The 27,706-nt window shown below is 42.6% G+C and overlaps 1 protein-coding gene across 21 annotated transcripts in view; it reads right to left on the minus strand.

Annotated features, from left to right (window-relative positions):
• TENM2 (teneurin transmembrane protein 2) overlaps nt 1-27,706 on the minus strand; it is a 1,486,671-nt gene that overhangs the window by 172,574 nt on the left and 1,286,391 nt on the right. For all 21 annotated transcript variants that reach the window (XM_053288965.1, XM_053288966.1, XM_053288972.1 and 18 more), the window contains one exon: nt 4,089-4,284. In XM_053288965.1, the coding sequence (XP_053144940.1) occupies nt 4,089-4,284 (196 nt within the window). The remainder of the gene's footprint in view (nt 1-4,088; nt 4,285-27,706) is intronic.

Genomic DNA, 27,706 nt, shown 5'->3' on the forward strand with positions numbered 1-27,706 from the left:
TAATGAAAGACCCAGCAAAAGGTGCACTTCCAAGTAATTATAGACCGATAACCTGCCTGCCATCCATGTTCAAATTATTAACTGGAATAATAGCAGATGAAGTAATGCAACACTTATTAACTAACAAACAGTTTCTAGCTGAACAGAAAGGAAATTGCCCGAACACCAGAGGCACAAAAGACCAGCTGCCAATTGACAAAATGATTTTAGAAAACTGCAAGAGAAGAAAAACCAATCTAAGTGTTGCATGGATTGACTACAAGAAAGCCTTCAATTCATTGCCTCACACATGGATACTAAAATGGTTAGGAACAACTGGTGTCAGCAAAAACATTCAGATATTTATTTTAAAAAGCAATGAGCATGTGCAGTACACAGTTAACAATCAATGGCGAGACACTTGGACAGGTTAGCATTAGAAGAGGCATTTTCCAAGGGGACTCACTATCCCCTCTGTTGTTTGTAATCACCATGACTCCACTTTCACAAATACTAAACAAAACAGGCCTCGGATACCAAACATCTAAAACATCAAGTAAAATCAACCATCTGCTGTACATGGACGATCTGAAGTTGTATGGAAAGTCCCAGTCAGAAATCAAATCACTGCTAAACACTGTCCGTATATTCAGTAGCGATATAGGAATGGAGTTTGGACTAGACAAATGTGCTGCATTAATAATGAACAGAGGACAAATAAAAAAGACAGAAGGAATAGAACTGATCAATGGAAGCAGTATCAAGAACCTGGAAGAGAAAGGACATTACAAATACTTGGGCATTCTCCAGGCTGATAACATTGCACACACTGAAGTTAAAAGAAAAATTGGAAGTGAATACATCAGGAGAGTTAGAAAAATCCTAAAGTCCAAACTCAGATGCACTTAAAATGGTTAATAACGAGAAACTATTCAACACCAATGAAACAAAGCAGGCTTACAAGAAAGAACAAGTCAAGAACCGAGCGGAAAAATGGAAAAATAAGCCACTGAATGGTCAATATTTGCACAAGTGGGAAATCAGACATCACTAAGACCTGGCAATGGCTTAAGAATGGCAACTTGAAGAAAGAAACTGAAGGTTTAATACTGGCTGCACAAGAACAGGCACTAAGAACAAATGCAATAAGAGCAAGAGTAGAAAAATCTACAACAAACAGCAAGTGCCGCCTTTGTAAAGAAGCAGATGAAACCGTGGACCACCTAATCAGCTGTTGTAAAAAGATCGCACAGACTGACTACAAACAAAGGCATGACAAGGTAGCAGGGTACACTGGAACATCTGCAAAAAATACAAGCTACCTGTAGCCAAAAATTGGTGGGACCATAACATTGACAGAGTTGTAGAAAATGAACATACAAAAATATAATGGGACTTCAGACTACAAACAGACAAACATCTGCCACACAATACACCAGATATAACTGTAGTCGAGAAGAAAGAAGAACAAGTCAAAATAATCAACATAGCAATAGCAGGGGATAGCAGAATAGAAGAAAAAGAAATAGAAAAAAATCACCAAATACAAAGATCTACAAATTAAAATTGAAAGGCTGTGGCAGAAAAAGACCAAAATAATCCCAGTAGTAATTGACGCCCTAGGTGCAATTCCAAGAGTCCTTGAAGAGCACCTCAACACAATAGGGGCCACAGAAATCACCATCAGCCAATTACAAAAAGCAACTTTACTGGGTACAGCCTATATTCTGCGACGATATCTATAATAACAGCAACAACATTTATAATAATATTCAGCCATCCCAGGTCCTTGGGAAGGACTCGATGTCTGGATAAAACAAAGCAGTCAATAACACCTGTCTGACTGTGTAAATAAATAATAATACTTTTCAACCAAAGTTCTCAAAGCAGAAATATAAATAAATAATAAAATGATTCCCTGTCCCAAAAAGCTCACAATGTAAAAAGAAACTCCCACTGCTAATATAAGAGAATCATCACTTTGAAAGGTGTTTCTTTGCTCAGTTAGCAGGATGACGTGACAGAAGGATCGCATGCAAGGCAGCAGCTGGGTAGGACAAGCACGCCCAACCCAACCAAATTCCATTCCCAGCATTTTACTGATGCAAGCTGCCACTTTGCACATGATCATTCTCCCACCTCCTATTTTATTGTTTGCAAGCACACAACCAAATATCAGGAGTGTGCCTGGCTCTCCTACCCAGGCTGGGAGTTTGTCCTGCCGATGGTCAGGTGAAAAAGCCTACATTTTATTTATATATTTATTTATATAATTTGGATACTGCCTGACTCCAGAGGCTCCAGGTGGTTCACAAAAACAAAGACAAACAAGACCAGGTATTATTTAATTAATAATTAAAAATTATTATTTTTAATTAAAAAAATTATTATTTTTAGTTAACAAGAATTAAAAAATCTAAATTAAAGCAATCTAAAAACTCTACATAGCAATTAGAAATTTCAAAACATTCAGAAATTACAGCAATTTAAAAAATCTAAACAGTAATTAAAAATTTAGAACTCAGAAATTACTAAAAGCCTGGCTAAAAAAAGTTTCTTAATATATGTACTTTACATTTTATATAAATGATAAATACATACATAAAGAAGAGAGAAATGGCTACCACTATTCTTGCTCACGTTTCTGGAATTATAGATGGGAGGATAACCATTTAGTGAAGCAAAGGACACTGTTAATCAGCATTATCAACATTTTTGGATGTTACTCTTATTTGTAGAGCTGGCAAAAGTCATTGTGGTTCTTTGCTGGCTTATAAAAATTGTTATAAACATCTTCTATTTCTCTCACAGGTTACATAATACCTTATATTCTAATATACAATTTATTCATTTGAGAATCTCTCCTTGATGTCTTTCGTACTTGGTCTTCTATTTCATATCAGTTAGGATTGTAGACTATTGATGATAGATTGACTATCATCAATCTATCTTGATGGTGAAAGTTCTCTTAAAGATGTGTTGAAGAACCTCTGAACTGAATAAAATACTGTACTTTTCTTGGCATTTCAGGCCAATTACTATCATTGCACCATCAAAGTGTCTACCTAACTATTACACCTATTACCATTGACTTTCTCATAAGCGACTCAGTTCAGAGCAAAACTTTCAGACAAGGCCCCATGGAGGAAAATGTAGCAAACTACTAAGCATTTTAAATACCACTAAATGATTTCTGAAACTTCTGCATCTAAAATTGTTGTTGCTAGTAGTGCATTGTATGTATATATCAACTTTACACACACACACACAAGCATATGTCTTTTATATGCTTATATATATATACAAGCATACATCAGTCTTGAACCTGGCTTCCTGCTTCAATAAGATATTTTACCTATAAAATATTCTTGTGCAGCCAGCAATTTTACCTATAAAACTATATTGTTAGGAATGTTTCTTCCAAAGTATAAAGATACGCCTACTTTAAAAACTTCAAGCTAATTCTATGTAGAATATTGCCAAGACTAAGCAACTGTACACTATACAAGACCAATATAAAGATATTCACCCCTTACCCCCAAAGCAATAAGATTAGTACATTTCCCCTTTTAGTCATTACAACTTGTAATGAAAAGCAGAAACATGTGTGATGAATCCGATTATTGCTGCATATTGTATTATCTGAACCAACACTTTGTCATCAACTCATCTGCTAAGTTGGTTTGAAATAAATATTATGCACTCATTGCATATTTGAGTTGCTTATTGTATTTTATTCACCGTAAGTTTTCTCACATATCTTCAACAACCACACATGACTTGATTTGATCATGAGAACAATAAAAAGGAAATAGTAGGAATGTACTTTGTTAGCCTACTTTCCAAAGGGAAGAACGATTATGAGATCACCATTTCCCTCTGTGTGTGTGTGTGTGTGTGTGTGCACGCACACACGTGTCTACCTCTCTAATACATTTTGCATTTACAGCTTGATACAAGCCAATTTCACAGCATATGGGATAGGAACATAGGAAGGGTCACCGAGTTAAAAGAAGCTAAAGGTAGGTTCCGTTCGTTCCACATGGAACAACTGTACTTGTTACTTCTTACAGATCACTAAGCAGAGGCTCTGGTCAAGGAATACATACCCAAGATTACGGTATTGAAGGACACCACTTCTTTATCTTTGCCATCATTATAAAAGGCAAGGTGCCACAATCCCACATCCAGATACTGAACAAACACAGCTTCATTCTGAACAAGGGTCTGGATACTTCGACGCTCTCGTGGAGACTCCACCACACTCCATTTCTCTTTCCCATCTAAACGCTCCATAAAATCATACTATAGGGGAAAAGAAAAAGAAAGGGAGTTCATTATAGAGTTATACTGCAGACAATATCTAAAGGGCTATGGGATGGAAACGTTTGATTTTTTTATCACTCCATTTTATCAATGTGTTTCTTTATTAACAAATGCACATCATACAGTGTGGTCACTTCTTAATTTTTGCAGTTATATTTATTCTTGGGCACCCCTTCTAATGCAATCTGAGATACATTTAGAATGAAGCAACAAGATATGAGGATTGGAATAACTGCACAAAGCTTTTAAAAATAAATCTGGGATTCATATAGCTTTTGTTGTCCAAGCATATACATATAATCTGATCTACACTCTTGTATGCATACACTTCTAACCAATTCCCAGAATGCAGAGCAATATGGAACTTAAATCATAATGGTCCTTTCTCCCACCTCTCCTTAATTCTCTTACTGGTCATTTCCCAGCAATTTCTTCTGTCCTCTTTATCCAGTAAATAGAGTGATGACTCAGTCACTAATTTGCTGATGTTTCAACAAGGGAAAGACACTTACTGAAGCTCCAACAGAAGTTTCTACTGCTCACTTTTAGCACATTCGTATAAATGTATACTCTGAAGGGCCTCTAATTTCATTGAAACTTACTTTCCTGTAGGAGTTCATAGGATTGCAGCATTATAGTGCAATTCTACATATGTTCTCAGAAGGAAGTTTCACTGAATCCAATGGGGCTTATTTTCAGCTAAGCATGCATACAATTGTAGCCTTTGTCTCCCACTTTGTTTTAATGCTAAAAAACACAGCCTATCTATATCTGATTATCTATAGTGGTAAGCAGATGAGTGTACAATGCAGCCATCTGATAAAGTATTAATTTTTGCTGGGCAGAACATAATGTTGGCTAACGTCCAGACTAACCACCCACAAATACACCACATTTCTCCATCGCTTGAAGGGGGAGGGTTTTGTGGGGGGGGGGTGGTTTTTGTTTTTTGTTTTGCACTCTCTTCCCTCTGTAGCTGTGCCTCTTGAAACTATCTTTCTCCTGGTCCCTCAACTCTCAGGAAGGTTTGTTTCAGGAGGCACAAGTGGCTGCAGAGGGAAGGAGGAATTGGTGAAAATCACAGATCCTCCCATGCAATGGGTGGGAGGGAACTGGCATATCCGCATAAGGTTAGTCTGGATGTTGGCCACTGCCTGTGGAGATGAGGGACTCCAGAGAAAAACAAAATAGAATGCCAGCCAACCCAGTTTGACAGAAAGGTGTGTCTATGCATGCATACACTTATGGAAGTGACAGGTTTTTCTGCCATCTGGCCAATTATTGTTTCTCTAATTTAGCTATTCTATTAGACTAAGGATAATTTTAAATTTGGATGACTTTGAATGAATCATAATATGTAAAATACAAACAGGTTGCATATCTGTAACCTATGATGTGGAGCTGATCTGTTGTCTATCATGATAAGTGGGTTATTGTGCCTGCGTAGGAACCTCCCGGCTAGATTGACTAGCTCCTCTTTTGCACCCCTCCCTGCTATGCACATCTCAGAGCCTCTTCATATCAACAGTTGGATGCCATCTTTGTTCAGTTTCTTGCAGACCACCATACAAGATGATCTTCAGGTATCTCAAGTCAGGTAAGTCCCCCCGCCTTTTTAAAAATATTGCTGCAGCGGGGATGGTTTGGGAGGGTCTCGTGACTGACAACGGATCATGTCCAGATCATAAGATAGCAATAGCAATAATACTTACATTTATATACCGCTCTATAGCCGAAGCTCTCTAAGCGGTTTACAATGATTTAGCATATTGCCCCCCAATATTCTGGGTACTCATTTTACCGACCTCGGAAGGATGGAAGGCTGAGTCAACCTTGAGCCCCTGGTCAGGATTGAACTTGTAACCTTCTGGTTACAGGGCGGCAGTTTTACCACTGCGCCACCAGGGGCTCTTCAAATGTGGAGACCATGTTGCAGCTGCAGTCAATTCCCATTTGTGATGTTGATGGTTTGTAAACGTCCTGCTCAAATTGTCTGCCCATACATTGCATACCCCTTTGAAGTGAATCACTATAAGGTGGATATTTCAAGCTATGCAACAATTCCATAATTAAATGCTAAGCACACAGTGTGATCGAGACACTTTGCTTTCTTGACGATTGACATAGGCAATTGCAGTGGTGTTGTCCATTTGAACCTGCATGATTGAGTTTTGCAGCAGAGGTGCACACGATCTTAGTGCTAGGTATACTGCCATCAGCTCTAAGAAACTAATATGCATTCTCCATTGCTGTGCATTCCAAACTCCTTGTGCCTGATGGATTCTGCAATGTGCACCCCAACCATTGTATTGGGTTTGGAAGCAAACTCCCTCCAGTAGGTTGCTTTCCACCTTCCATCATTTCAACAACTTCAGTACAGGAACAGGAATATTGAGCATCTTGAGCTGGCTGTCCACATTTGGATGGAAAACACTGAGGTACCAGAGCTGTAGTTGTCAAATCAACAGTCGTGCATAGAGAACCAAAGACTTGCAGGAAGTCATTAAGCCGAGTAACAGTTGTACCCGTCTGGCCTGTTGTACTGGCCATCCATCGAACTCAGTTACCAAATGCACTGTTTGCTGGTACCTGTCCCATAGAAGGTATGCTCTTTTCATCCGAGCATCTAACACCGCTCCTATATAAGTTATCATTTTGCTTGGTTCTAGGCTTGATTTTTTCCAATTCACCTGGATCACTAAACTCTGCAGAAGATCCAGTACAAACTGGATCTGTGAACCTAACTCTTCTTTTCCTTGATTGACCAAGAGCCAATCATCTAGAAAAGGAAACACTATGACACCTTGAGTGAGCAAGTATGATACAATCACTATCATACATTTTGTAAATATCATTGGCATGGTGGATAAGCTGAAGGGTAGAACTCTGTATTGGAATACTGACTCTCCCACCATGAACCACAGGTATTTCCAGTTATTCTGTTGGATTTCTATATGAAAGTATGTGTCCTAGAAAACCAGTGTTGCAAGCCACTCCTCCTGTACAAGGAGTGGAAGAATGCCCTGCAATGTTATCACCCTGAACTTGGCATATCTACAAACTGATTCAGGTCTCAGAGATCCACAATTACTCGTATTCCACCATCATGTTTTGGTAGCAGGAAATAGCAGGAATAGAATCCCTTTAACCTGTCCGTCCACTGCACTTAAACAACTGGAGATGAGTGCAATGGACTTGCTTGCAAATCAGAGACTGCTTAGCAGCCTCCTTTCCAGAATGGGGCCCCATATTTTTATTTCTTGCCCCAAAGCCCTTTCTCTGATAAGGCTTGCACTTCTTGTGGTAATCTTTGCAGTCTTGGTATTTGTAACCGGAACACTGACTATTGTATGGGTGTAATCATGATGTAGCTTGCGACACTGACGTATTTTACATAAACTTTTAGACTTATACTTAGATTTTTTTTAAAGTCTCCATCGTGGAATCGGTGGACTCACTGAACAACCTTTTGCCATTGAATGGTAAGTTCTCAACTCTGTGTCTCAGGTTCATTTGTATGGTCGTCAAATGAAGGCATGCATGATGCCTGAGCGAACTAGCTGTTGTCATCGCCTGGGACTCTGCTTCTGCAAGGTGCTTGAAAGTGCTCAACTGCTGTCTTGTCAATTCCACAGATTTCTGTAGCACCACATTGTATCTCTTAGTGTAATCCTCTGGTGACAGGGACGGTGCTTCCTTTGGCAAGGTATCCCATAGACAATAGTTATATTGAGCCATGCATGCTGCATAGTTTGCTATGCTTATGGATAAACTAGCTGTCAAATAAACTAGCTGCCAAGCACATCCCACTTCTTATCGGGAGGTGTTGTATGTCTATGTCCCGACTTCGATAAAGCCACACAGTCTATAACTAAAGAGTTAGGGACTGAATGATTTAAAAGAGAAGTATTATTTTTCTCCTGTATGCTCTAAAATCCTTCCAACCTCTTAGATGTTGGTGTAGAGGTTTGTAAAATACCCCATGTTGTTTTTGCAGCCTTTGTTACTACAAGCAACATAAGCAATGCTATGGGCTGCGCTGACTGTGCAGCTGCCATTAGGTTATAAACCGGATCTTCCAGATCAGCAGATGGACACTTTATTTCTATGCCCAGCATTTCAGCCATTTGTTGCAACATTTTAGTTTAGGACTTCATCTCCTCATTTGGTGAAGTCAATTGCTTGGGTGGAGCATCAGACGGAAGGTATGATGGATTGCCTGGAGCCCCTGAACTCTCATCTGACTCTGTCTCCGAAGAATCTGAGGAGTCATCAGTCGGAATTGCCCCTTGGTCCCCTGCTCGGCGTGGTGCAGGCACATCCATTGGCCGTGATGGTTGCGATGGCTGACTGCCACCCTCCTGTGTGACTGTACTTGTGTTATTCCCCAGATGTGGATGCTGAGGAAATACCAGTATTGAAGGCATAGAAGGCACAGTAGTGGATTGGGTGGTTTGATCCCCTTGACTAGTAGTTGAAATTTGAAGTGATTGTCTTTGTACATTAACTCAGCTTTGCAGTGTTGAAGCACTGTGTGTCACATTCAGTATTAAATTATCATTTTATTTATTTATTTATTTGATTTCTATACCGCCCTTCCAAAAATGGACACAGAAGCACAACCATGCAGCAACTGTTGAGCCTCCCAGAGCTGAAATTCACCTAAATCCACCTGAGTCGCAAGGGATAAAATATGCTGAAACTGCAGGCATGTATGGAGTCTGTTTGCAGGACATAATTCTGCAGTGGTACAAAACTGGAAGTTGGCTCCCACATAGCACTATATGTTGAGACCAATAAAGTTGACTGCGCTATACTAGTCATTGCGGGCTGAATTGTCTGAAAAGATGAAGCAGTTGGGCAGGTAGGAAAGTTACAAAGTGATGATAGTGACAGAATTTTAGGTGGCATGTCCTCACCTTCCATGTCAACATCTAGACCAGTGCTTAAGAAGCCCTGGAATGTAGATACTGATGGCATACTTATAGAAGCATCTAACATACTCATTTATGAATTGGTTGTAGTTGGGTCCAAGGAAGCATCTTCCCCAGAATCAAAAAGAAGCAACGGAGACCGTATCGGGGTCCTTGCTGGTGACAATGTAATTGGCTTATGTGACATTTGTGCCACTGTAGCCAACGGGGAAGTCAGATTAGTCTGGCTCAACAAACTCACTTCAGTATGGAGTGTTGGTGTAGACAGCGTCAACACTGGAAAAACCATCAGTATCGATATGTTTGATGTCAAAGGAGCTGCTGTATCGATATGCCCGCCATCGATTGACTTGGTGTCAACTTCAGTATCAACACCACCAATGACAATGAAAACTTTGATGTAGATGGTAAGCAAGGCACTGGAGTTGTCAACATCAATAAGCCTTTCAACATTGTGTCCTGCATCTGTACCATGGATGGAGAAGGAGTTCTTGATGCCAAAGTCGTTTTGGTTTTGTCTTTGTGTTTGTTAGGCAGCAGGGAATCCTCCCCAGATGACACGCGCTTGTGTTTATGTTTTTTCCGACCCTCATTCGAACCTCTTTTGCACTCACGAGGGCATTTAAAAATAGCTTCACTCTCATCTCATGATCCTGACATGAGATCATGGTGTTGACTCTGTCTACACGAACACTCCATACTGAAGTGAGTTTGTTGAGCCAGACTAATCTGACAGATTGCGCAAGCACAGAACCCATCTTCGATGCTGATCCCGTCAACATCGGTGGCCAAAGAGCTTCTCTGTACAATGCTGCCCTGAGGTGTAAAGACCGATTTTTCCAAGTTTGTTTTGAAAATGATCTGCAGATCTTGCAGGTCGTGGGGACGTGATGTTCACCCAGACACACCTGGCAGCAATCATGCTCCTCAGTGGGAGGGAGCTTTGCCTTGCAATTAGAGCAATGTTTAAACGTCTTTTTATCCCACTTTTTCTCCTTTTCCTTCCCAATCAGCGGCAAAGCCGCTACCAAAATCCGATGTCCAAGTTCAAAAGAATAGCCTACTTTTGTCTAAATACCGTTAATTTCAGGCTAATTTGTTTCTTTCACTAAATATCTGAGGAGTAACAATTCTGAGATCTTGACACATTGGCGGTCAAAAAGAAACGGAACAATGATGGTGCCCAACTGCCAATAGGTAGAGGCACTGAGCACATGCATGGCAAGGAGGGACACAAAAGATGATCCATTTAATCCATCCGAGAGGTCCCTGTGCAGGTGCAGTAACTCATTTATCATGACAGACAACGGATCACTTCCAGATAAAATAGTTTTATATTTTGTTAAAAGTGGCATGCATAACACCATCACACAAACCTCTATGTCTCATCTTCTTATACCACTTCCCTCCAAATTTCATACCCATAATATAATCACAATGCTTCTCTTTCATTCACATCTCTTTATCTTTGACATAATAGTATACGTTACTTCACATTACCAGTCTATTCAGGACAAGAAGCTATCAGTGCTTGTTTGATGCCTGTCAAACCACATCTACTAACTCTCAGGAGAATCAGAAAGTGTTTTGGAATCGAAGGCAAGCATGCAAGCACTCTGAAGTTTTATATGACCTTCAGTTGGTACTTCTGCCATTGGAGATAACTGGGGATTATGAAATTGCTAGAATTCTTGTCCCTTCATCACTCCAAACCTGGTGGTCTCCTGGTTATATAGGTTACATGGTATCCAGGTGGCTGAGGGCTAGTGTCCCAGTCCAAGCTCAAGTTTACCATTGGACACTAGCTCTCAGCTATCGACACTCATAAAGGTATAATGCAGGCAGCTATATTGGTCCCTGACATCAAATTGAGCATGCCAGGCAGTGAGAATGCAGGAATTCTACCGGAAAAGTCAGAGACCCGAATGGCTGAGGATCCTCACATTAGTTCAAACACATTTGAACTAATGGTCAACGTCAAAGACTAGGATACCCTGAGGAAACTTTAGAAGTATGAAAGTCAGATCGAAGAGACAAAACAACATGGTCACTAGCCTTATTTTTATTTTGGTATGTTGATCATATCACATCATTGGTTAGAGTTTGACAGTGTTTTAACTGAGGCACATATTGCTTGGCACTTGATTAATCAGAACTTTCCTTAATGTTCACCAGTGAGTAATTCTGCTTAAGGTGTTAGAGGCCTTTTCTATCATTATTAATGTGAGAGATCCTTAAGAGTTTCTGGCCACAAGGCTACCACAATAAGCAACCTGCTAGCTTCATAGCTTTTCTGAATAAAATTCTTCAGTAATTAATCAAAAACAATGGTCGACATCTTGATTTACAAAGCACATATGCAGCAAAGTAAGCATGTGTGCATTTGCTGCATTCCAGAGTAAATAAGCATGGGTTGTCATGGGGGGAGCAATTTTCACCAATCTCCTCTTTCTTCTGAAGCACTCTGTGACCCCTGAAAATATGTCCCTAAGGACTGTGCAATTGTCAGAGACAAATTTTCAGGGGTCACAGAGCGTTTCAGAGGGAATGCCGCTTCCCGCCTCCGCTCCTGAGCGGGGGGCAGGGTTCTGCACCCGGCCTGAGAAGCAGGCACGCCAGTGCCATTTTGGCCCCCTCCACGTGGCCAGTGGCCTGGCAAGTCAGGAGAGGGGGCAGGGGGGAAAGAGCCAGCCTCCTCACTGGCAGTCTCTTTGCTGCCAGGCAACTTTTTTCCTTGGCAACTTCTTTTTCAACTTTTTCTTTTTCAACCTTTTCCTCGCCTCCATGCTTTCCTTTCAAAAATTTTTCTCTTCCAACCTTTTTCTTGCCAAGTTTCTGCCATGCTGAGGCTTCCCTGCCTTCCAGGGAGCCGAAGCGATGGAGCGGCACACAGAGTGGAGCGTCCTGAGGCGGCTGGTGCTCGCATTATTCTCCCGCACCCTGCTGCACACAAAGCCATGGGGTTTGAGGAGCCCTGCACCCTTCCTGGGCTGCCGGGAGAGACGAGCACAGGGCGGTGAATAGGTAAAGCTACTGATCCTTCTCCCCATCTTGCCAAAGCCAGGAGCAGCAGCCTGGTATTTGCATAGCTCCTGCGAGGTTGACTAAAAGGCAGCCTCTAATCAAGCTGAAAGAACCTTCAGGCTGTAAATCAGCCATGTGGAGCCTTCGCTCCCGAGGCGACGTTTTAAGCCAAGCAGCAGGGCTGGAAAAATTAGCAAGGGATTGAACAACAACAACAACAACAACAACAACAAACCTGAGCAAACAGAGTGGGGAGAAGGAGAAAGCGCTTTTTGAGAGAGTGTGTGTGAGAGAAAGGGAGAAGTTTGTAGGTCTGCAAGGAGGGATCAGAGTGGGCAGCAGGGGCTGGGCAAGGAGAGATATTGGTGGTGGCTGCAGCAACAATGAAAAAAGGGTTAGGGTTAAAGATTGGTTGGGTAAGTCGCTGTGCAGTCTTATGCATGGTGTCCTTTGTCTTGATTGGAAGGCCCTTGAGGCAGGAACTCACCATCTCATTCTTGGTAAAGCACTGTGTATAGGGACTGCAACAACAACTTGGATGAAAACTCCAAGATGTTCAATGGGTATAACTTGGGAGTGAGTGTGCATAGGGCTTCAGTCTTAGATTAATGTGTAACATGTGGAGAAGTTATGGGCATGAAGGAGTAACTGATATACTGTCCATTCTGTCCATTAGGTTGGTTGCCAACGAACCTAGTGGCAGAGTGTGGTAGGTGTCTGCTTGGGAAGTTGAAGGTTGGGAATTCAATTCCCTGCTGGGGTAGTTAGAAGTTTTTTCCAAATCTGAAAAACTCCATATTTATTATTAAATTTGTGAAATTATTATTACAAATGCTTGGTAATACCCTCCAGTTCGAACTCCTCCTAGTTAAAGAAATTACATCTTTGAATTCATGCAGATAAACCTGACATGTGGGCAAAGTTTCTGGACTGTATTGCAGAGTTGGGAGATTCTGTGCCTTCTGGGAGGCAGCTTTATGAGAAAAATTTCCATCTCTTCCATGAAAAACATAGTAACATCAAGAACAACCATCTCAGATGATGGTTATCCCTTAGATGTTACTCCCCCACCCCTGAAAGATACTTGGGTCAGGACGTGCAGAATGTGGGTCTCTGCTCGAGTCAGTTTCAAGCTGTTTGCACTAAGAATACTTGAAAGCCAAACAAAAGGTGATAGACATGTGATCCTTTCCCCTCGCACAGTTTGTCATCTCTAAATAGCCCCCTTCCTTAAACTGTTTTTCTCCTGCAGGTATAAAGATAAGGGGGACCTTTCCCCCCATGGTAGAAATCAAGCTTGGGAGGATGTTATTTGCAGGGCAGAAGTGGCACAGATCTAAAGGGTTACACAACTCTTTTCCTCTCTTCTGCTTCTAATTGCAGTTCCAGTGCTGAGTCGGACTATTGGTCCGTCTGGTTCAGTGTTGTCTGCACTGAAAGGCATTGTGATTGCACTGCTAGCTCATAAGAGATCACCTATAGGTCAAAGTCCAGACATTCATTTTACCCACACAAGTCACTTCTGATTTTGGAGCAAATGATAATGGTTGAAAAGCCATTGAAATTCAATACTGTTTACACTTTAGGTGTGACTGGAAATCACTGAGAAAAAACTAGTTTGCTTATAAGCCAGCGTGAGTAGTGGTTAGAGTGCTGGACTAGGACCGGGGAGACCCAAGTTCAAATCACCATTCAGCCATAATGCTAGCTGGGTGACTCTGGGCCAGTCACTTCTCTCTCAGTCTACTTCACAGGTTGCTGTGAAAGAGAAACTTAAGTATGTAGTACACCGCTCTGGGTTCCTTGGAGGAAGAGCGGGATAAAAATGTAATAATAAATAATAATAACAATAATAAAAATAATAGTCAGCAAAAACATTCAGATATTTATTTTAAAAGCAATGAGCATGTGGAGTACACAGTTAACAATCAATGGTGAGACACTTGGACAGGTTAGCATTAGAAAGAGGCATTTTCCAAGGGGACTCACTATCCCCTCTGTTGTTTGTAATCGCCATGACCCCACTTTCACAAATACTAAACAAAACAGGCCTCAGATACCAAACATCTAAAACATCAAGTAAAATCAACCATCTGCTGTACATGGACGATCTGAAGCTGTATGGAAAGTCCCAGTCAGAAATTGAATCACTGCTAAACACTGTCCGTATATTCAGTAGCGATATAGCAATGGAGTTTGGACTAGACAAGTGTGATGCATTAATAATGAACAGAGGGAAAATAAGAAAAACAGAAGGAATAGAACTGCCCAATGGAAGCAAGATCAAGAACCTGGAAGAGAAAGAACATTACAAATACCTGGGCATTCTCCAGGCTGATAACATCGCACACACTGAAGTTAAAAGAAAAATGGGAAGTAAATACATCAGGAGAGTTAGAAAAATCCTCAAGTCCAAACTCAATGGCGGGAACACCATACAAGCCACAAACACCTGGGCTATAACTGTTATCAGATACACGGCAGGAATAATAGACTAGACCCAGGCAGAGCTAGAGACGGTGGATCGTAAGACCAGGAAAATCATGACCATCAATCATGCTCTGCACCCCCTCAGTGATGTCGATAGGCTATACCTCCCTCGCAGCTCCGGTGGAAGAGGAATGCTGCAAGTCCATCAAACAGTAGAGGAGGAGAAAAGAGGCCTTGAAGAATATATCAAGGACAGTGAAGAAGATGCACTTAAAATGGTCAATAACGCAAAACTATTCAACACCAATGAAAGAAAGCAGGCCTACAAGAAAGAACAAGTCAAGAACCGAGCAGAAAAATGGAAAAATAAGCCCCTGAATGGTCAATATTTGCACAATATAAGTGGAAAATCAGACATCACCAAGACCTGGCAATGGCTTAAGAATGGCAACTTGAAGAAAGAAACTGAGAGTTTAATACTGGCTGCACAAGAACAGGCACTAAGAACAAATGCAATAAGAGCCAAAGTCGAAAAATCAACCACAAACAGCAAGTGCCGCCTTTGTAAAGAAGCAGCTGAAACAGTGGACCACCTAATCAGCTGTTGTAAAAAGATCATACAGACTGACTACAAACAAAGGCATGACAAGGTAGCAGGGATGATACACTGGAACATCTGCAAAAAATACAAGCTACCTGTAGCCAAACATTGGTGGGACCATCAAATTGAAAATGTTGAAGAAAATGAAGATGTAAAAATATTATGGGACTTCCGACTACAAACAGACAAACATTTGCCACACAATACACCAGATATAACTGTAGTCGAGAAGAAAGAAAAACAAGTGAAAATAATCGACATAGCAATACCAGGGGATAGCAGAATAGAAGAAAAAGAAATAGAAAAAAATCACAAAATACAAAGATCTACAAATTGAAATTGAAAGGCTGTGGCAGAAAAAGACCAAAACAATCCCAGTGGTCATTGGCGCCCTGGATGCAGTTCCAAAAGACCTTGAAGAGCACCTCCACACCATAGGGGCCACAGAAATCACCACCAGCCAATTACAAAAAGCAGCTTTACTGGGAACAGCCTATATTCTGCGATGATATCTATAACCATTGACAATAAAATTCTGGCATCCCAGGTCCTTGGGAAGGACTCGAAGTCTGGATAAAACAAACCAGTCAATAACACCTGTCTGACTGTGTAAACAAGAAATAAATAGTTTGATTAGTCATTACATCTGAGAGCGGGATATAAATGTAATAATAATAATAATAATAATAATAATAATAATAATAATAATAATAATAAATAGTTTGATTAGTCATTACATATGAATGCCTGCAAACATGTCTGGTTCAGTGTTGTCTGCACTGACTGGCAGCATCTTTTGGGCGGGAGTCTTTCCCAGCCCTGGCTGTTGAGGCTGCAGACTGAACCTGGGCCACTTCCAACCACTTTAAACAGGATGAATGCTGTTCGGATTACCGTTTATGGATTAGCGTACTCTCTGTTCTCAGGGTCAGGAACATGCCACATTAGCATATGTTATGCAGTTTATGCAAGAGTTAGTAGCCAGACCCTTATAACGATCCTTTGATAAATTGCTGTTAAAACACATCCATAGTATTACGAGCCAGTGTGGTGTAGTGGCTGGAGTGGCGGAGTAGGACCGCGGAGTCGCTGCTCTCTCAGCCTGGCCTGCTTCGCAGGGTTGTTGTGAAAGAGAAACTAGAGTATGTGGTACACCGCTCTGGGCTCCTTGGAGGAAGGGCGGGGAAAATGCAATAATAATAATAATAATAATAATAGCTCTTGGCTGGGCAGGGTCTGGCCTGGTTGCAGGCAGGTGAGGGACTTGATGGGCGAGACCTGAGTTTGAATCCCTATTCAGCCATGATTCTTGCTTGGTGTCTCCTGTCTGGTCACTTCTCTCGCAGCTTAGCCTGCCCTGGGGAGTTGTTGAGAGGGGGAACCAAGTTATGTAGTGCACCCTTTGGGCTCCCGGGAGGAAGGGCAGGATATAAGAGGTTAAAACAATAATAAATGAATAAGTAATGAGGAGTAACAGCCATGATTCTTGCTGATTAACAGCCACAATTCTTGCTGGGCGGCTAACATGTTAAAACAATAATAAATACATAAATAAGGATTGAAGATAGCAATAATTCAATATAATGCAGTTGCACAGGTTTAATATTGTTCCGATCCCCACTCTACGGGCTCGACCCTCCCTTGCCAGGCAGTGAACCTAATGGGCGGTGTGACCCTACAGGGACACACCCCCTGCCCAATGCTGCTTTGTTCTAAACCCTCAGGGTCTGCCACAGTCACCTGCGCGGTGACTGGCCCAGGTCACAGATGGTCCTGGGGTGAGGGTCTCGGCAGTACAGTAAAAGAATGCACAGTGGCCAGAGACACGGGTCTCAGCGATGTGGCTTGGAACACCTTGGGGGGTTGAGCACTGATGGTCCTGGGACGCGAGTCTCAGAAGTATGGCGAAGAATGCACAGCTCAGGGATGTGGCTTGGAACGCCATCGGGCGTTGAGCGTAGATGGTCCTGGGATGCGCATCTCAGCAGTATGGTAAAGAACACACGGTGGCCTGAGACGCGGGTCTCAGTGATGTGGCTTGGAACACCTTGGGGCGTTGAGCACTGATGGTCCTGGGACGCGGGTCTCAGCAGTATGGTGAAGAACCCACAATGGCCTGGGACACAGGTCTCAGTGATGTGGCTTGGAACACACAATGGCCTGGGACGCGGGTCTCAGTGATGTGGCTTGGAACGCCGTGGGGGCATGGAGCACGGATGGTCCTGGGATGCAGGTCTCATCAGTATGCTAAAGAACGCACAGTGGCCTGGGACACGGATGTGGCTTGGAACGCTGTGGGGCGTTGAGCACAGGGCTCAGGGTGCTGCAGCGCGCCGTGCAGTGCCCAGGAGCAGTATACTCTTCTCCCTCCCCTCCATGTGCAGCTGCCTTGTCATGAGCGGCCTCTGAGGCAGTGAGCAGCCCTTGGAGTGGTGCTCTTCCATTCAAAGTGGGAAGCCTCTATGTGGACTTGTCATCACCGGTCCGGGCGGCCTTTGTTCTGAGCAGCCTTTGCTCAGAGCTGACTTTTGCACGGCAGTGTGCAGTGCAGCCCTTGGGAGTGGTATGCTCTTCCCTCCTGCAGTAAGGGGGATTTCACTCTAATGGTGGGCCACTCCTTTTTTCTCTGTTCACACCCTGCGGGGGTTCTGGTCTACCAGTTGGCCACAGGCGGATGCGGTTGGTTTGGTCCAACCATGGACATGTTGGAGGAACCAGGGGGGGCCCTGTGCTTCAATAGGGCACGTAAGAAAGTAAATAGGGCAGTTGGGATAGCGATCACCACCTTAGGGGGGACAATAGTACAGCACCCTGATATACGAGTGCAGGATGCGACCCTGTATAGGGGGGATGGAGTGCATCTCTCTGATCAGGGGAACGAGGTGTTCCTCTAGGACTTGCAACGCGGTCTTCTAGAGGTTCTAGGGGGTGGGGAAAGTGGGGCTAAACAGAGGTCTGCCCCACTTCTGTGGCAGGAGAGTGCAGGTGTTGGGTAGGTAGATTCAGGGATCGGTGTTTGGCTGGAGGAGGACTAGTTGGGTGGGGGGGGTCAAGAAAAGACTTTCAGGGCTTCGACACCCCGTAAGGTTGGGAATGGCCCCCACTCGGGGGGTGGGTGCGACTCACCGGCTCAGAGCTTTGACGGCTTGGGTTGGGGGGGTGTCGGTCCACCACCCCTTGGCGGGGTGGAGCCCTGTGGTGAGAGGAGGTCAGGACTTGGAGCCTGACCAAATCAGGACCCGGCCCTTCACCCTGGTGTGGGGTGCCCTTCACTAGGAAGGGCCACCACGCAAGATGAGTACCCACACTCTGGTTAATTGGGACCCCGTTGCAAGTGTTGTTACCTCCGTACAATAATAAAAGTGGCCCTTATTTACTCCAGCTAAGCGTGTCCTGTCTTCATTGGGGGCCTGGGGGTGCAAGGAGAGATTGAGAAAACCACCCCTTCACATGACCCAATGCTCTTTTACTCTGGAACGCAGCAAATGAACACGTGTTGCAGATGCACTTTGCAAGTCAAGATGTTGGCCAACATATCTAATGTTTTAATAGTCATATAACAAGTACCCTATGAAAATGTGTCTTGCTTCAGATCCATTTATCTTTCTAGCTTCAGACAAAGATAGATATATCTGAAAGAAATACATATGTGCTCAATAAAGTTGCCAGAAATGAATCTGCACCATATCACTAGCATGTACACACCAAATTGGTTTCAAATGAAAAGGAAAGGCATACATTTCTCCTTAGTTACTTTGAATCTCTAATATGTCTGCAGCATTGCAATAAATTGTTGTCTTACAAAATGGCTTTTGCTATGTAATATTAAATTCCTGATTTTACAGAAATCTTTACTTTCACAAAATGGGAAATAAAATTATTCTTTAGAACTGTGGAACTGGTTTCAATGCTATGCAACGGACACGGTTGTCAGAGAATTTCTTTAGTATGCCAAACAGTTCCTTAATGTCTTGGTCATAGCAATGCAAGAGCCAGTGGTGATTCAAGTGTAAATGTGACAGATTTCTTAAATCCTCCTAGATTACTTAGGCCTAGTTCTCACTGAGGAAGTAAACCTGCATCTGGGGTGCACCACTTCAGACTGCAGGTGTGTGTGGGCGGTTGATATGATTGATTGCTCCTCTATACAAAAACGTCCACAAAATAAGTAGTTACGAGAAGGGTTCAAGCCAAGCCTTAATCCCTGCATGCTGATATTTTATACAGAGAAGTATTCAGTCATGTGAACCCTCCTCTGCAATCTGGAGTGGAACAGCCAAGACACAGGCATGTCACTTCAGTGAGAACTATATCTTAGAAGAGAATGTTAGAGCTAAAAGTATGTGAAAATCAAAGCATATATCGGCATGTAGCAAAGCATAAAACAAAAACATTTCAGTAAATCAGGCACCGAATCCAGCATGTTTGAAAAATATTATTCCGCTCTACCTGACAGGATAAGGAGGTTGTATCCAGTCCTTATGTAAGCAGAAGGAAGCTGGGGGAACTTTCCCACCCCCTTCTCCCCACAGCACTTCCTTCACTCCCCCAAAAAGGATCAGGAACCTTACTCAGGGAAGGAGCCTCTGTTCAATTTTTGATAATTTCCCCTTACCCTGCAGTACCCCTATGCCTCATCCCACCATTTCCAAGGGTTCCCACACCCTCAAAATTGGCTCTTCAGGGACTTAGGGGGCTGGGAGGAGGAGTGAGTGAGAAAGTTCTGTTGCTAAGCTTAATTCTGCTGACACAAAATCTGAATCCAACACTATGCCTTCAAACTCCTTGCCCTGGAATAATTTTTGACACCCATGGCGCAGGGCCTGCTTTACTGAAAAGTCATGGTGCTTCTTGTGTTTTGCTACATACTAATGCAAGTGGCTCTTGTCATCTGTGGTTCTGGCAACTGCGGCTTTGTGTATCAATGAGCGGAACTTAGAGACCTGGTTTCTTTATCCGTGGTTGGAAAATAGGCTAAAATTTGCCTATTGACGGTTGCAGAGTAGCCGGAAACTACTTCAGGTGTCACTTCCAGCTGCCATTAGAGTACGGAACCACTTTGAGGCTGTTTCTTTTAAAAAAACACAAATTTTGCCCAAAATTTGGCTGATTGGGGGGTTTTCAGGGGCATTTCCGGAGCCCTACAGCCCTGGAGAGCAAGGTATTGTGCAGTTCTACTCTTATTTCTCCCCTCTTTCCACCTTTTAGGCATTTTTCTCTATTCAGAACTCATCAGTCCACCCCCGCCCACCATTCCCAAAGAGTTAAGGTTTCATTATTCGTGGTTTCCATATTTGCACCTATAGGTGAGAACGGAATCCCCATGAAAAATGAAGGCCACCTGTATAAGCATTTGCTCGCTCCTACTTAAGCTGTGTTATTTTTCTTCTAAGGCATAGCTCTCACTGAACTGATAGACCTGTTTCTTGGCTGGAGCAATTCGGGTCCAGGTGGGGGGTTCACCTGATTGAATGTTTTCCCCCTACAAAAAGTTCCACAGTCATTAGCCTTTTGAAAAATATGCCGATTGGGATAACACCCATGGAAAAACATAATGTATTGCTCTTTGGAAGGTTTGCTCTTTGAGGGTCAACATGGAACAGTGTAGCAATAAAAGCTGACATTTCTCACAGGCAACATGCTGCTCTGCTTGGATTGTGTTGGCTGACTCCTCTACCTCCCATGTGTCTGATACTGATTCTATCTCAGACAGCAGGCAGACTCAGCAGTTGGTAAGATCGAAGAGGAACAGCACACAGAGGAGCTAAAATGGTTTGAAGTGGCTGTAGCTGCAGGAACCAGGAATCATCCCGTGACTGCAAGTGTGACCAAGAAGATTCAGGTGACTTTCACTGCATTTTCATCCACACTATTGGTAAACAGAAAACTTATTAGAGTGGATTTTCTGCAATGCTGTTTAATTTATGTATGCCATAAAGCCCCACGGAAAGCTCACTTGCTGAACTTCCCACATTTCCATATGTAATATAGAGATTTAATACCCCAATTCCTCCTTCCACCTTCCAAATATGTTAGGCTATACGAAAATAACTGGGCCCACCCTTAGAGGATTGTTTGTTGTTCTTCTATATTAACCATAACTCACACAATCATATATCTCACAATTAAAACAAACCAAGCAAATTTTTTTTTAAAAGTGCAGGAGCTTAGTTACAATGCAACAAGGTGGGACATTTGTCCCTGGGCCACTGATCAGGCAGCATCCCGTCCGCCTTATCTCCCTGTGACAGGCTGGTTACATGCTCAGTCTTAGCCCACTCTTCCCTCAGTCTGACTGATCAGCTCAGAAGCCAGGCAAATGCTGGCTGATGCTCAGCAACATTTCCCTGCCTGCTGAGCCTGTAAGCTGAAATAGGGTGGGCTAAGCGTGAGCACATAGACAGCAAGTCACCAAGAGGGGCAACCATGTTTTTATTTATTTAGCTGTGTGAACTGATTTCATAACTTTTGTTGAAAAATTAGCAGTAGTGGTGTTGTTGGTGTTGTTGGTGGCAGGGCTGAGGCCACACCAGGGATATGCTGAGCCTGTCAGTCAGACCAAGGGAGAAGTGGGCTGAGCTTGATTACCTAGCCAGCCACTCACAAGAGAAAGACATCAAGTCTGTAGATCATAAATTCTCCAGGGTCGATGCTGTTGTTTAAATAGTGCAGGAAAAAGCTTGTTACACTTCCGTCCACCAAGCAGATAACATCTTGAGTGGAGTGGATACTTGACACAAATGCTTGACTGCATGGCAGTCCAGCTCATCTGATCTTTCACCATCCATGAGTAGAAAGCACTGTGCAAAGCAGGTGTTTTCTGCAGGAAGTGCAAGTACACTAAATATGTGCATTGGGATGCAGGGGAGTTTGCTTCTTTACATTTCTATTTATTTACAAATACACACACACACACACACACACACACACACACACACACACACCTTATATATATACCCCACCCATCTAGTATACTACTGCTTGTGACCACTCACCAAATCAATAAGACAGATACACTAGAAAAGCAATATAAACGTAATAAAATTCACAAAAAACAAGCCTCAGTTCAAACCAAATTTAAAATTACAAGTTAAAAACCCACCAGAAAAGTTGCAACTAAAATTTTAAAATGCCTCTCTAAAGAAATAGGTCTTCAGCAGTTGCTTAAAAACAGGCGAAGCATGGCAGAGCTATTGCAGGAGGGTATTTCAAAGCAGAGGGACTACAATTGAAAAGGCCCTGTGTCTAGTCCCTGCCAAATGGATCTCTGTCAGTGGTGGGGCCATGTGAGTAATGGTGCCTGACTCGTCAATGTACAAACCAAGGCCCAGTTTTATTCATTATGTTAGATCTTTGTGATTAGTACAAAGCTTGTTGACTGCATTACTCATCGGACCTTCTTGTGCAAGCTAGTTCTAAAGAATCTCACCATCTGTTCGCTATGTGAATCCATCCTGAGCAATATGGTATGTGGCTACTCAAAGAGAGAATTAGTATTCATCCTTGGTGCTTGGGCTGATAAAGGAATAGCTGTATCCTGTAAGCAAACCTCTAGAGCAAGGCTGTACAATAATAATCCTCCAGGTGTTTTTGGACTACAACTCCCATCATCCCCAATCACAGTGGCACAGAGGGGTAATGGGAGTTATAATCCAACATCTGCAGGAGGGCCAAAGTTGTACAGCCCTGTTCTAGAGGGAAGACAATATTTACATTCAACTAACATTTGTCAAGGTTAGGCCAAAGAACTGCTTTCCTTGATTGTCTGAACAAAATTTTAAGCTGATTCATGTGCTCTAAAACACATGCCCAGAGTGGACTATTCAATTGAGCAGTGTAACAGTGGAGGAAGGAACTCAAGGAAAACAGCAGTTCAGCTACAGTGAGGAAGAATGTCTCAGTTTGGAGCAATCCCTGCTTCTGGAAGTCAAGTATAATCTTGATTTTACCTCCTCTTGCATTACACTGTTCACATGATTACAAGAGATTGTTGAGTAGGAAAAAGTAGTTCCTGAATGTTTCCTGTGACAATTGGGAGTCTTTGGAACTTCTATAGGATTTCTTACAGAGAAGTAGTACAATGATACCAAGAAAGAGGGGTGAGCTGCTTTTGTATCACTTGAGCTGCTGCGTGAACTTTATAGCTAATGAATTGAATCTACAGATGCTTTGCCTTTATTTTAATTTTATTTTTAAAAATCCAATCATATAGAGAAATCTTAGGTATGATTCGGCTTCACCACCTGGCCAGCTGGCTCATTACTTCGTATTTTTCTCCTCTATTGATCTTTGGATATAATGCACTTTTATAATGAATTGTTTTTACAAAATGTTCTTGCTGAAAATATCACATTCTCCCTAAAGCTATGCATAGATGGATAAAGGTGTGAGAAGTTGGTCACACAGTGAAAGACAATAACTGTATTTTTGCTAATCAGGAAGAAACTGTGCAAGCTCTGCCCACACAGCATAGAGGTCTTTGAATATACTGAGAATTGACCCTTCTAGACATCTCAAACTCAAAAAGAACATTTAATTCAAATCTGGAACACTTATTTGACTTTACTGTCTATGTAACTGCTTGCCCACATCATTTGGGTAAGGATCAGAGAGCCACAATCCAGAAGCAAAAATGTCTTATAAAGGAACCAACTTCTCAGTTCTGAAGATTTACAAAGACATAAAATTCCTTGAAAATTGGTGTAACTACTTCCCAATCTTAGTACAATCTTCTTCACATTAAGTAAACTTAATATCAAAAACAATACATACTATATCTTATCACACACCATATTTGTAAAGTCTGTGGCTAAAATTTATCTTGCAATTCAAGATAATTAATTCTCTAAGTTAATTCTCTGAATTATTAAGAGAATTAAGTATTAATTCTCTGAATTAACCACATTTCCAACCTTTTAGTTACTAACTTGTGTCTAGTGCTTCTCATGAACAGCTGTTGATATAGGAGAAGCAAGTGCAATCAAATGCAGCTCTTTCTAGATTTAGAGACGATGAATGCACTCTACATGGGGCTGCCTTTGTACATAGTCCAGAAACTACAATTGGTACAGAATGCAGTAGCCAGACTGGCCTCTGCAACAACCCAAAGGGACACCGGTTTAAAAAGAACTGCACTGGCTGCAGTTATGTTTCTGAGCAAAACACAAAGTGCTGTGTTTGATGCCCCTATAAAATGCTGAGTGCTACATCTGAAAGTTATTCCATATTTATGATTTCATTTTGTACTTAATAGGGTCCATTGCCATTTAATTTATCTGGAGTTCTCTAGTGTTAAACACTAATTACAAAAGTGCAAAATTCAGGGGCTGACATCCAGACTACTGAAGCATGTGTGCAACGAGGCTGTGCATGAACTACAGGGAAGGGACCATTTTTGTTGATCTCCTGTTCCTTCTGTAAACAGGATTTCCTGGTCCTCTGTGATTCCTGTAAATCTGTTCCTGAGGGTCACACAGCCCTCAGGGACATATTTCAAGGTTGGCCTAAAATGCACAGGGCACATGCCATTTCTGCATTCCGGCCTAAACATACTATCCAGTCTCAGCAATCCAGCTGCTACTGCCATTTACCTAAAGAATACAGCCTACATCTAAGCATTCTTTAAAAATATCACTCTTGACAACTTTTGGACAATATGTACTGGGTGGGCGGGGGGGAGTTTGCCAAGTATTTTAAAATGAATTCTTCATAAACATTCTATTTGAAGGTTGTATGTTTAACTATCCACCCACCAGACATTTGATATCTCATATGACAAGGAAAGAAACTGCTTTGGCATGTAAATGTAGGATTCAGAATTACATAGTGGAAGCAGCAGAACACAGTACAAAACTTTTGTCAGGTGACAGAGATGACACTGATAGAACTAATGATGATATCACAATGTAATAGGGATGTGCGAACTGGATCACCCGACATCAAACTAGCCCAGTTTGAGGGCTCTCTCAAAACAGCTTGGGGCAGTTTGGGGGCAAAACAGCCCAAATGTAAACAAACAGACCTTACCACCTCAGTGGTCGTGTGTGCTGCTGCGGCTCTGGGGCATCTCAGGTGGCTTCCCCTTCCCCCACTGGCCTCTCCCGGTCTCTAAAGGGCTGTTTCCGACTTCTTGCTTTGACCACACAAATGGCCAGGGTGCATTCGCAGTGGCCTCCAAAATGGCCACCGTGCACACTCAAAGGACTGAAACATCCCCCCCAAAAGGGCTGAACCAATCCTTCAGAGGTGAGAGAGCTGCCAGAGACCCCCACATGGCCTCCCAAATCGCTGCCGCGGACATTGAAAGGGCAGAAACAGCCTTGAAATGGGTTGAACTGGCCCTTTGGAGAACAGGAGGAGGGGAAGCTGCCGGAGACACCCCCCATGGCCACAGCAGAACACCCAGGGGTGCCGAGGCAGTAAGTTAAAAGAACATTTTTTGGCCCCCTGGCCCCCTTGAGCTGGGCCTGAACTGGTTCAGACTCAAACCGAAATGGAGCCCGGCTCCCCATGCACAAAATCGGGACAGGTCCAGTTTGGTTCAATTCGAGCCAAATCAGGTTTTCCAGTTTTGTGCACATCCCTATAATGCAGAACTAGAAAGACACAAATATTAAAATATTCTTCACATCTAACTAGAAAAGGAAACTACTATACCCAAGTAAACTGATTTTACTAAGCACTATTATTAGTATTTTTTTCTGATCTTGCCATTTGAATATTCTGTTGATGTAAATACCATCAGTGTCTGCTTGGACAGGGCATGAATAGTGCAACTAGACTGTCCAGTGACTGATATACCACTGAAGAGAATGCAGGCAGCTGGAGCATTGCCCATGCTCCTGTGTGCATGTAAGCACTACTGATGGGGCTGCACTGCAGGGCAGCAACACTCCATAGCAAGCACTCTGGGAATACAGTTGCATGACACAACTGCTCTTGGCAAATGTGAGTGTTGCATAATTGTGTTCACAGAATGCTTAAAATGGAACTTGGCTGCCTTGCAGCACGGCCCCATTGGTGGTGCTTACAGACACAGGGGCATGGGCAAGCTGCCCATATTCCCTTGCACAGTATATCAGCCACTGACTGGAACATTTAATTTATTCTCAACATGTCATCCAGATCTATTTCTCCACATCAACCTCATCAGGAAATGGCATCACTTTCCTAAATGCCTGCCTGGAAGCGGTAATTGGCTGGATGAGGGCTAACAAACTGAAGATGAATCCAAATAAGATGGAGGTACTGACTGTGGGGGGTCAGGACACGAGAGATGGTTTAGATCTGCCTGTTCTGGATGGGGTTACAGCCCTTCTGAAAGAACAGGCACTTAGCTTGGGAATGCTCCTGGATTCAAAACTCTCTCTGGTTTCTCAGGTTGAGGCAGTGGCCAGTAGCACTTTTTATCAGCTTCAGCTGATAAGTCAGCTACGTCCATTTCTGGAGGTAAATGACCTTAAAACAGGGAAATATTCTGGTAACCTCCAGGCTTGACTACTGTAATGCACTCTACGTGGGGCTGCCTTTGGACATAGTCCAGAAACTACAATTGGTACAGAATGCAGCAGCCAGACTGGCCTCTGCAACAACACAAAGGAACACTAGTTTTAAAAGAACTGCACTGGCTGCAGTTATGTTTCCGAGCAAAACACAGTGCTGGTTATTACCTATAAAGATTGTAACAGCTTGGGTCCAGGATATTTAAGAGACTACTTTCTTTGTCATGAAACCTGTCACCTATTAAGATCTTCTGACTATAATTTTTAAGATCAGAGGTTACGGTTGCCGCCGGCTCGTGATGACCTGGGACCAGGCCTTCTCTGTAGCTGCCCCAGAGCTTTGGAACATGCTCCCTGTTGAAATATGAGCATCTTCTTCTGTGTTTGCTTTTAGGAAGACCTTCAAGACACATCTGTTTTCTCAGGCTTTTAACTGAAATTAATTTTAAACTGTTTAATTTGTTTTTATCTTATGAAAATTTTTGTGAAATTTTAACTGCTTTTACTTTGTTTTATATTGTGTTTTAAATTTTGTGCACAGCCTAGATATGTACATATCAGGTGGTATAAAACTATGCTTAAATAAATAAATAAATAAATAAATAAATAAATAAATAAATGCTATCATTTAAATCAGTGTTTCTCAATGATTTTGGAGTCAATGGTACATTCTTTGTGCTCAGTTTCCAGGAGCAGCAGTTAGTAAAGGGGTCACCGTCCCTTGTCCCCAACTCCAGGCACCCCCCCCCAACAATTTTGGGCTGGTGGTGATGCCATGCACAAAGGGGATGGGTTCCAGGATCCAGAGAGCCCAGGCGAGCTCTCTGGAGCTCATTTCTAGGCAGGCAACCAGCCCTCACTGCTAGATAATGTTGATTTCACTTCCTCAAAATGAATGTTATCTAGTAGTG

The sequence above is a fragment of the Hemicordylus capensis genome, chromosome 2 (assembly GCF_027244095.1).
Source record: "Hemicordylus capensis ecotype Gifberg chromosome 2, rHemCap1.1.pri, whole genome shotgun sequence".
NCBI lineage: Eukaryota > Metazoa > Chordata > Lepidosauria > Squamata > Cordylidae > Hemicordylus > Hemicordylus capensis.